This window comes from Fragaria vesca, linkage group LG1 (assembly GCF_000184155.1).
Source record: "Fragaria vesca subsp. vesca linkage group LG1, FraVesHawaii_1.0, whole genome shotgun sequence".
Classification (NCBI taxonomy): domain Eukaryota; kingdom Viridiplantae; phylum Streptophyta; class Magnoliopsida; order Rosales; family Rosaceae; genus Fragaria; species Fragaria vesca.
In genome coordinates this window covers 3,974,689-3,986,464 of record NC_020491.1, presented here as the reverse complement: position 1 = coordinate 3,986,464, position 11,776 = coordinate 3,974,689, and the positions used below count along the sequence as shown (strand labels likewise).

General features: G+C 38.2%; 1 protein-coding gene across 1 annotated transcript; it reads right to left on the bottom strand.

The window, feature by feature from the left end:
• Positions 1–1,819: 1,819 nt before the first annotated feature.
• Positions 1,820–4,273, bottom strand: LOC101304124. Its single transcript, XM_004287378.1, has 2 exons — positions 3,064–4,273; positions 1,820–2,229 (listed from the first exon to the last, which is right to left on the bottom strand). Exon 1 carries the CDS (start codon positions 4,245–4,247, stop codon positions 3,078–3,080), a length of 1,170 nt encoding a protein of 389 aa, XP_004287426.1. The 5' UTR covers positions 4,248–4,273; the 3' UTR covers positions 1,820–2,229; positions 3,064–3,077.
• Between the last annotated feature and the right edge of the window lie 7,503 nt (positions 4,274–11,776).

Here is an 11,776-nt window from a genome sequence, read left to right as displayed (position 1 = left end):
TTGTGGCTGTTGTTTAAAGTCTTTCATCTAACAGAAAATATACGATTACACAAGAAGGGGATAAGTGAAGAAGAAAAGCAACAAATATCAAACTTTACTCAATGGTTATTTCATCTGAAAGGTTAGGCTTACAGTTGCAATTACATTTAGTTTCCTTTGTTGTTTTTGTGTTGAATCGATTTTGCTCAAATTTAGCTACCATGCCATCTTTTGAATTCGCTCTCATCAAACCAATTAATTCTTTAGTTTAAACCAAGACATATTCCCCTTGCACGCTAGCTTAATAACCACTTGCAGCACTCTTTGGGTCATCATAATGTGATAATAGATTCAGCTAAAAGGAGCAGAAAGTGGTCAATTTCAATTCCCTTGAGAAGTTCAACAGAAAGGTTGGGTGATTCTGCCTCTCCACTTACCCTTAAATCAATTAACAACATGGGGTTCTTGACTTTTCTTGTCTTTCTTTCTGTTAGCCTACCACTCTCTCTTCACATATCTTCCTTCTGCCACCCCAAACAATAACGTGTTAACTAAGTTTCTGCAATATCAATATCTGCTTTTTGTTCAGGTTATCTCTCATCAATTTATAGTTATAGAAGATGTTCATAAACTCATGTCATCAATCATGATTCTCAGATTGTTTAGGCTACAAAACTTGATCATGTTCTTCTGTTGATTCCATTTTTGTTACTTTTGGTTTCTTAGTCTCTACAGATTTACTGATGACTTCATTTTTTTTGGCTGGTGCATGCGAAGCGTTCTTCAGCTCAATATTTTGCTGGTGTTTCTCAAAGTGTGGAGCACTTGGTACAAGAACAACTGGACTACTAGAGTCATCTGTTTTTTATTTTTATTTTTTTAACGAACACCAGATTAAGCTCTACTATTGCAGCCGTAACTGAAACAACAATTTTTAGAACACTAGGAGCAGATTTTTTTATTTATCAGTGTACAACTACTCTCTTTTTAGAATGATGTACACCTGCTATCTAGAACTGTTTAGCAGAGTTTTTGTTCTACCTTTTGTAACTAAACAGTTCAAATGTAATATGTAGTACTCTAATCTCTTATGTTCCCTATAAGAAAAAAGTTACTGTAGCAACAAGAATATAACACTCCCTCTTCTGTAACTAAACACTCCCTCTACTTTTCATTTTTTCCATATATACTATCATCATCATCAATATCCCACCCTACTGTCGCTAACCTAATCAACCGCGCCTGGCACAAATTCTACCCCCCCCCCCCTTCCTCGTAATAGTGTGTCAGAATCATTAATCAAAAGCATACAATAGTCTTAAATAAAAAGTTAAAAACATAAAAAGTTTAAAGGTACCCATATGAGTTGGACAAGCTAAATAAAGTGGCATTACATTACAATAGATGACAGACAACAAAAGTAGTCAGGCGAAATAAAGCAGATATGTTTTACAAAAGCATGTAGTTGGTGGTGCATAGCAACTTCGCAACTCGGTTGTGACTTGTGTGCTGACCTGTTCCAAAGTATAAACATCCCAAACTAAACTACAAGACCAATATGCAAGACTTGTGTGCAGGTGAAAAAAAAAGAAACAGACCTCCTACATCTTCATCTACGCCCACAGACACTAACAGATACAATATCCAGGTGAACTAAACCAGAAGTCAAGACTAGAAACAATTACACAGTTCCATTGGCAAGAAAGTACTAGCTTGTGTTAAGAAAAAAAAGGGAAAAGAACATCATACTACACACGAATTTCGCAGACCAACCTAACAATCAAAAGTTAAGGCTTTGCAATCCCAAGTCGTCCACCTAAACATAAATTACTTTTTAAGTGTTCAAACAAAACCTATCAGCTTCTACTGTATTCCTTTTGCTTTAAAGCATCAAATCGTGTTTATGAGGGAGAGAAATTGAATCAAAATCATGAAAAGACACTTGACAGTTGGGACTATTGGTTGGCACTTGCATGGAATCTTTCAAGTAGTGCTTTGGATGTTACAGTTCCAAAAGTTATCAATTGGCTGGGGTGTGGGCAAGACAAATGTGAATTGAAACTATTCAGTAGACACTTATATTGCACCTTTCCCCTCTCAGCCTTCAAGATTATAATTACAGATTAAATATATACTGATACCACAAATATCTGCAGAGACCGCCCTTCCCTCCAGCTCACAGCACCATGTTACTTCTTACAAAAATTATCTTCCCAAAAATCAAATTGGTCAATCCTATAGGGCATACCCCTAATATACAAATGAAATAACAGTCACATTGACAGCCGTAAAACGTTTAAAAGAAGGATAGAAACACCAATTCAATCAAAGCAGAGGAGTAGATGTTTATAACAAAGCAGACTGATCAAGTAGATGAATTTTTAACCTACACTCTGATTAAGTTCAGTTGACTAATCCTGTAGGACATATCCCAAGTATAGCAAAGAAATAACCGTCAGCAATAGACTAAGTTTGAAAGAAGGCAAGAAATGCTGATTTATTCAAAGAGCATGATTAGATGATTAAGTCAAAGCATATGAGTTGATGATGTGTTTTACCTACTCTGATTAAATTGGCAATATAGAGCAAATTGGTTTTCTTCAATCCTAACCTTGCCTATCGTAGTAGCAGGGATACCCAACACCCAAAGGGTCTATGCCAATAAATCAAAAGATAAAAAGCCCAGATTGTTTTTTTTTTTCCATCATTGTGAATGGCAGCACAAAAAAATCAATATTAATTACCATATCGCTAGATTATGCATGCAAAATGTAATAATGAAGACGATGGTTTGTTATAGGTGGTGTGGTTATGATTGATATACTGTCCGAAATTCATGACTCAATTAGTGCCTGACTGCCCGTTTAACTAAGTTTTAAGATCAGGGTTGACGATAGGAAATAAAAATTGCATGCCTAAAATGACATTGCTGCACTCTAGATCGATGCAGACATATCAAGCATAGAGAAACATGTGTACATACCTATCCTAAATGATATCTATATACCTTGAGACAAAATGACTGGTAGAAATCATAAAATAAGGAATGCTATGAGTTCAGGTTAAGTAGAGAATATGGCTTACAGGGAGCAATGGAGTTAGAGCACAAAGCAACCACTAATGTTGATCCAAGAAAGTTCCTCACGCGAGTTAAATTTGTTGAACATGTGACCCAGGAATTTGTGAGAGAATGGGGCATAGGTAAAATTGAAAGTGATGACATGAAGAGTGAATATATCCATGAATGCAAAGCATACTGTTTGATCTCCAAGATGGGCAAAATTGTATGAAGTTGGTTCAATGTCACGATTGTCGGGCAAATCTAGTTCAGCTACTGATTCAACAGAAACAGGTACCCCTTCATCGGACAACTTCATTCTGGAGACTAGAATTTGGTTATCACCATTATCAAAAGTAAACATTAGCTTGTCAAAGCCATTCTGATCCTCCTTGACGTCCAAAACTAAAACCGGGTTGTAGAACTCAGGGGACACACAAAGAGGGTCAGAGCAGGGTGCTTCAAGGCTAGTCCATCCCTTAGGGTGAGCCACGTCAAAGCAGAGTGTCTTGAATTCCCTTTCCTTCTTAGTTGTGAGAATGATCTTGGTGCCCACAACTACACATGATGAAAAATAATAAAACGCACTCCAATCATCGAATGGAGGCGCGGGGAGACGATCCCATTCAGGTTTGGCTTTGGGGTCAAATACCTGAAAAATCATTTGTTTCGAGTCTGTACCGGAGAGAGCATACAGCTTACCGTCAATCTCCCGAAGCCAGATCTGAGATTTTTTATGTCCTTTCAACTGCGGAATCATGTAGCGGGGTCTACTACTACTAGTGGTGCTGATGAAGCTAGGGTTGGGTTCCTCAGTTGGATCGGTCTCCAAAACATAGGTCGGCATCGGATGCTTTATCTTCGGATGCAGAAACCAGCCGCCGGCCAGAACAATGCGAGAGCCAAAGACAGCGAAACCCATGTGTAGTGGAAGGTGTTCCCCTTGCAGATTAGCAACTTCGCGTAGCTTCTCGGGCCTTGGCTTATCGTCAGAACCATTCAAATCGGAGACTCGGATGGTGTGGACACCGTAACCGGCTGAAAAGCCAGCTGTACCGTGACGTTTGTATTCCTCGAAAGTACAGATATACAGCAATGGATCAGACCCGGGACCCTTCTTCCGTTCCCGTTCCTCGTACGCTTTGCTAATTTCCACCTGTCGTATTTTTTCCGCCCTCTTCTTCTTCCTCGCCAGAAACCCTCCTGCCATCTTTCCAAAACCTAGATCTCTCTCTCTCTCTCTCTCTTCTGTATTTTTGCGCTCTTGCGCCGCCTACTAAACTATTTATAGCTAAAAAAAAAAAAAAAAAAATATGTTTAGCCCCAATCAGGCGGGCCTTCTTTGGGAAATTGGGTTGGCCCTTGATTGGTCTCAGCCCAACAGTGTTACCTCGGCTTCACATAATCTATTACCAGTTTTTTTTAGGCCAATAATAAAAATGTACTTTTAAAAGTAATAAATGATAAAACTGTTAATTTTTTTTTTTGACAAGTAAAGCCATACGGCAATTTCATTAATACTCAAGCTAGAATGACACGGATATGTGCCTTCCCTTGCCAAACAATCGGGCAAGTTAAGGACGTGGCATGCTAGCACCATTCATTACATAGATTCTGTTCACTTATTTCTCGCAGAAAAGCAAGAAATACTAGACACACAAATGCTTAGGTTCCTAACAAAAGGAATTACTGTAAATAGACTAGCTACAAACTTAGAAGTGGGCCAAAGTAAACCCTAGCCCACCATAGCAGACCAACCCGAAGCAACCAGCCCAAGCCAAAGTCATGGATACCAGCCATACCGCCTCCATCGCTTCTGCGTCCTTCCTACTGCTCCACCACTGGCATCAACGCCAGCGCCACCACCGACATTAGCTCCCCCATGTCGACAAACAAAGCACGCTCCCCTCCCCGGATCAAAACGAAATAGCCACAACCCTATTGGATCAAACTGATCCAAATTGGGCACATTTGAACTCACCAAAGACACTCCACGATAATCACCACTAGGCAACCACCGCTTCCTTGCCACCATCGTGAGCCAACATCTTGGCCATCTGCGTTTCTCTTCAAGGCTGGGCGCCACCATCTTGCCAACCCACTGCCACTCTCCCTCCTTGACACCTCCACGCATACGCGACGGTGACGTCCACGGCTCCCCATCCATGCTCCGATTGGACCAGCCTACTACGAAGACAAGCCCCATTCGTCCCGTCCGACGACGCCGCCTCAAGGTATGCCGCCGGACAGGGCTAGCAATCTTGACGAAAAACCAAGGCGGCGGCCTAGGGTTCACGTACTCCGCAATCTATATATACATGAGATGACTACTTGTAGTTCAATCACATTTTTTTTTCAAGTGTGAGATTGTTTTATGATCTGAGAGGGTATTTTCAAATATGTCGACTTGGTAATTATTCTTTCAAAAAACACCCAGACATTATATATCTTTGTTGATCGATCTTGAGGAGTCCTAAATTTGTTAGGCTTTGTTATTTTATTTAGAAAAAGAAAAAGAAAAAAATAGTGATTTAAAGTAAAAGATAATATAATATATTGTTATACATAAATGTTGTTAACCATGGTTAGAGTAATTAAAAGATATGACATGTGTCATTCAACTAGGTGGGTGGGGATGAGGGTGGGAAAGTATGGGTGGGGAGCAAATTTGCATCCTAATGAGCACTGGGCATGTAATACTTTAGATTTTCATATCAATTTCCTTATATTATTTCCAAAATTAATGAAGGTTTATTTGTGGAAATTCATATTCGCATGTGCGAAGTTGAAGTTGCGGGAGTCAATTTTATTAATGTGCTTTGTTTTAAGTGGCCAAAAGTTGACTTTCTTATCCGTAGGATATTTTTGAAAACTTTCTTCATGAAAGTTGTAAAGTGTGGCAATACAAGTTTGTAGACATGCGGCACGCATAAAACGGATGTGGTATGAAAATGTTACGATCAGAAGAAGTTAGGTTCCGATTTGAAAAGTGTATAAATAGAAAAAATTATGGGTTTTATTTTAGAAACCCTAAATTGCAGAAAGACCCCAACTATTTCTCTCTCTTCCTCTCCCGAGCTCACCCGCGCACCTCAACCTTGACCGGAGCAGAACTCTGCCGTCCGACCGTCGTTTTGATCGCCGCCAGTCTTGTTGGGTTCACAGGACCACCGCCTCCAAGTCTAGAGAAGTGTCGCACGGTGGTGAAGCTGTAAATGACGCCAGCAGTCGACGCCTTTCGGTTTGGAGTCGGCAGTGTTGCCGTGATTGGAATCGTCGTTTACAGCGGCAACAATGGGCTACCTTAGGTGAGTTTTGGTCCTTTCCTTCTTTTGGTTGTGGCTAGACTTAGACTGAAACAAGATTTTGAGTTTTGAACCCCGGATTTGCATATTGAAGCTTGAGTTCGTGGTGGTGTTTCGAGGTATTTTCCAGCCGATTCCGGCCAAATCGGTTGAAACCTCAGGTATTAAAGTTGCTCACCTTGCTTCAATCTACAAGTTTCATGTTGTAGGTTTTCCCAAAATTTGAAGTTGGTGGATGATGCGTGGGCTCACTCGTCGGCACCTATGGCGGCGCGTGGAAGCGCGTCCAGGCAGTGTGAGAGGGTTTGGTTGCTATGTTAGCTAGTCTATGTAGTTGTTAGTGTGTTGTTGTGTGATAAGGCTAAGTGTTGATTAGGTAATACATCTTAGGTGCTATGTTAATCACTGATGTTTGATAGGTTGTAAACTTTGGAAGTTTGAACTTGGAGGCAGCATGAATATGTTGTTGAGTTTCCAATGACCTTGAGAGGTCTCGGAGGAAGGATTGTCCTCTTTTGGGCAACCTTTAGGCTAAGGATTGGTTAAGGGTGCTTTGATCTTTGTTGAGTAGTTACTAAGGATGACTTTGTGTTATTTAGGAACTTGTGGAGTAAATTTTGAGCTTGACTCTTGTGTTGTTGTTGAAGACACAACAGGAATATTTAGGTGAGTAAATCTCACCAAGGTTCACATTTGGACCAAACCAAACTATATATTATGGTCATTTTAATGATGATGTTGAAAAAAAGAATATGCTAATTGTTGTTTTAAAATATTTGAGCTTGATCGTCATCGGCTCATAGGTAAAATAAAACAAGTTTTCCTATTCTATGATTATTTTTAATGTTCATGTAATCATAATATTGTTGGTTATTGATAGATTATTCTTCTGGGAATATCTATGTGTGTTCATAAATATATCTATGTGAAAAGAGTATATTTTTATGATGTGTTCATTATGTTGTTGATGATGATATGATTATATTGTAATTTGATATTGGACAGTCAAACTAGGTTCCAAGCCTTTGGCCGGGTGATTGGTTGCGGTTATAAATAAAGCTCTAGTCCATCTGTCGATGTAGGTCATGGGAGGTACCTTAAGGTATCTGGGACCCATGGGTACATGAATTGTTGTTGTAGGTCATGGGAGGTACTTATTAGTATTTGAGACTCATGAGTACATGTGTTTGTTGTAGGTCATGAGATATACCTTATTGGTATCTGAGACTCATGGGTACATGTTATTTGTAAAAGTGTTAGATTTGTGGAATTAATTATTGTTTTTAATTGTTCATGTGTTTTATTTGGATGTTGAAAATGTTGAGTTATTTTTTTGAGTTACTCATACGAACTTTTTAGCTTACACGGTTTGTTGTTTTACAACCCGATGCACAAATTCATGGTGTAGTGGTTAGACCTGCAGGTGAGGATCAGCAAGGTTGAGGCAGAGGCATAGTGGCTGGTTTTTAGATAATGTACATTTTATTTGTATATTATGACCGTTTGTTTTTAAGCTCATGTGAGCGTCTTTATTTTACTAGACTTTTAAGGAGATGAAATGTTTAACTCAGTTGTTGAGTTTTGTTAACATTTACATTTCCAGCTTTTGAGTTTCGTTTGCCAGGTTGAACAGGTTTTGGGAGTCATATTTTAAGATATATCATGCCCAAATTTTTAAAAATTATCCTTCGAAAATTGGGGTGTGACAGTTTGGTATTAGAGCGTAGGTTTACATATTTGGTGATAATTAGTACTTCAGAATGATGGCCCAACTGTAGCAGATCACCATCATCAGCTCTTCGGTACTGATATGTCTTTGGGTATGTGAAGGGTTCGAAAATTGGGGTGTGACAGTTTGGTATTAGAGCGTAGGTTTACATATTTGGTGATAATCAGTACTTCAGAATGATGGCCCAACTGCAGCAGATCACCATCATCAGCTCTTCGGTACTGATATGTCTTTGGGTATGTGAAGGGTTAGGTGTCGCCTCTAGGTTAATGGGATGTCAGAGTAGGGATTTTTCTATTAGTGGGTTTTCGAATCTTTATATTCCACCTTGAGTTAGTACTTTGGTTAATATATGTTGTATTAGACTTATATTTTGGTTTAAGTTTTATGCATGAATTAACCAAGGTTTACTTGCTTCTTAGGTGATGGATCCTCTGCGAGGAAGAGCTAGAGGCCGAGGTAGGGCCAGAGGAGCAGGTAGGGCTAGAGGCAGAGGTAGGGCTCGACTTGTGGATGAGTTTTATAAGGAGGAGGTGGAGTTGGAGCCACCGGTGCCAGTTGTGGTAGATGATGGTCTACGAATGGCCAAGTTGGCTCAGGGTATCATCAGGTTAGGAGTGCCTACATTCCTTGGAGGATCATGATAGGCATCTACAGATCGTACTACAGGTTCTTAGGGAGGCCAAGTTGTATGCTAAGTTCGGGAAGTTTAAGTTTTGGAATGAAGAGGTCAAGTTCCTTGGTCATGTGGTATCAAAGGAGGAGATTTCGGTGGATCCCTTTAAGGTGGAGGCAGTTTTAAGATGGAGGCAGTATTGAATTAGAGTCGTTCCACTACTCCTACGGAGATTCGTAGTTTCCTTGGGTTGGTAGGATACTAACGAAGATTTATTGAAGGATTTTCTAGTATTGCCTCTTCCTTGACCAAGTTGACAAAGAAGAATGCTAAGTTTGTGTGGACCGAGGAGTATGAGAAGGCATTTGAGGAGTTGAAGACTAGGCTGACTACTGCTCTAGTGTTGGTCATTCCCCTTAGTGGTGTTGGCTATGTCGTCTATAGCGATCCATCTCATCAGGGTTTGTGTTGTGTGTTGATGCAGTTTTTGCGGCGTTGTGGCATATGGCTCTAGACAGCTGAAGGTTCATGAGAAGAATTACCCCACTCATGACTTAGAGCTAGCTACGGTGGTATTTGCCTTGAAGATTTGGAGGCATTACTTGTATGGAGAGAGTTCGAACTCTTTTATGATCATAAGAGTTTGAAATATTTATTCTCACAGAAGGATTTGAACATGAGGCAGAAGAGGTGGATGAAGCTCCTTAAGGACTATGACTTCACATTAGAATATCACCCCAAGAAAGCCAACATAGTGGCAGATGCATTGAGCAGAAAGCCTAAGGGTATTGTCACACCTCAGATTTTTTTTTTTTTTTTTTTGTTTAGGTGTAACTCATATTCTAAATATGGAATAAATTTTCCATAAATGGAATATGAAAGAAATTGGAAAAGAACATATTGATACTCAACTGAAATATCACTTTTGATTTCCAAGTAGTTCATAAAGTAGCTTACAAAGATAGACTAATTAATGAAAGTCTACATCTTATTCTAAAGAAAGTAAACAACAAACATATTTCACATGAACTAAAACATTCTTGCAAGGAATCAACTTCAGACAACTTGTTCCTCACCTGCAAAACATTTAGAGGGGTGAGCTTAAATAGCCCAATAGGAGGCAAAACCTCTTCAAACAATACAAATAAGAATACAATATTTATATGCATGTGTATGATCTGCTCCAAATAGTTCATATAGCAAAATACACCGAGCCTACATGTCTTATACCATGTATTTTACCACAAGGGTGACTTGGAGTATCTATTTACATAAACTATCTCCCTCTAATCCCTTTTTCTAGTCATCTTGTCCATTCCCCTTTCGCCAATTCCGAATTACCTTTTTCATAACCTATACTACTTGCGCATCAACATGGGCATACCTGAGATATGGTTCCTGCTAAAGATATAGAATCAACTACACAAAAGTTTTATTACTCACTTTCTTATCCCAAATGCTTTATGCATATCAGTAATCTGGCAACAAGAAAACAAACAATTCAGATAATCCGTACAACCACATATAAGGCAAGCATAGAGGTTCCCCAAGTTTCCTCCTACCTTTGCCGGATTTCACTTCAAGTATCAAGCTCCTAATAAAAGATAAAATCATTAGTTTAAAATATTCCTATAAGGCTAAGCTAAAATACTGAAACAATAGATAAAGTACCAAAACTGTTCTGAACCAGTTACAAACAAACTGAAAACTGTACAAAACCGTTCATAATTTGACTCAAGGTCTTCTAGTGACTTGTAGCAGACAAACCAAAGAAACTCTGAGATTTGGAAACACCTTAAAACGATTTTTATTGAATTAGTTATGATTTTTTAAAATTCAGCTTCAGTTTCAGGTTTTTCTGAAAATTTTGCTAAAAGTGCCTAAACTTTGTTTTAGAAAGCAAAACAGAAACTCTAAGTGATACAAAACTTCTAGGTATTTAATATAGACATTTTGGTGTTTAAAACAAAAAGGAATCACACAAAACTTTCAGTGTAAAAGACTGAACTAAAGCATCACACAACCGGCAAAAATAAAGAAGCAACCAGTAAAAGTAGTTCTAAATCTTGTAGCTAGTTTTAAGCAAACCAAAATCATGGTTTCTACCTTTAATATCAGAAAATAATGACACATAGGAACTTTATGATCTAATCTCAATAGCTATACAAGTTTGAATGAAGGAAACCATTGAAATCAAAACGAATAAACAGTAAAATAGTAACAAATGCAGAAACCATTTAAAGCTGACCTTCAACTTCGAAAATTCATAACTTAATCTACAGAAATTCTTTTCAAGAGATTCAAACTCCTAAATGATGTTTAACATGTGTACTACAACTTTTATGAAGACACAAACTTCAAATACTCAACTGAAATGCATAGGTTTTAGTAAAAATGCAGCTGGGTCAAAAACACAGAAAACTGATCTGCAAGACTTCTTACTGCAGACCCTGAACTTTGAAAAATCATATCTTAATCTAAAGAAATCCTTTTGAAGTGATTCAAATTCTGAAATAATATTTAAGATGTCTGCTACAATTTTTATGAAGAAACAAACTTCAAATAACCAACCTAAATGTACGGTTTTTAGAAATCAAGGTGACTGACTCCAAAATACAAGAAAGCTGATTTGCAGAATGTTCAGCTATGTTTTCAGCTCTAAACTTGATTAACAAATTCTAAATGAACTTGCATGAAACTACCCAGATATCAAGCTAAGATTATGAACTTTCAATACATGCAAATGATTTCTAAAATGCATGATTAATTCAAAAGATATGGCTGCTCAAAGTTAACTAAATGAACAAGTTACAGAAACTTTTCCATTCAAATGTCACTTGAGTTCATGTAAAGTCTAAGGTTCCTAATCAGTTCTATGGATGTTTAAATGCTCATATAGGTTTCTTAGTCACTCTAAGCTCTTGTTGTATAAGAGAAAACAAGAGTCTCAAATTCAAACAACAACATTGTAATAACTCAGGACACCCAAACCTACAGAACTAAAGTTCTATAATCATCTTCATCAGTTTCTATTCTGTTTGGAAAAGAATAAATCTACTACATGAACAGAATCTTAAGCTAATTCAAAC

Excerpts from the sequence above, each read along its gene's own strand:
- LOC101304124 (XM_004287378.1), bottom strand. The coding sequence starts at position 4,247 with ATGGCAGGAGGGTTTCTGGCGAGGAAGAAGAAGAGGGCGGAAAAAATA.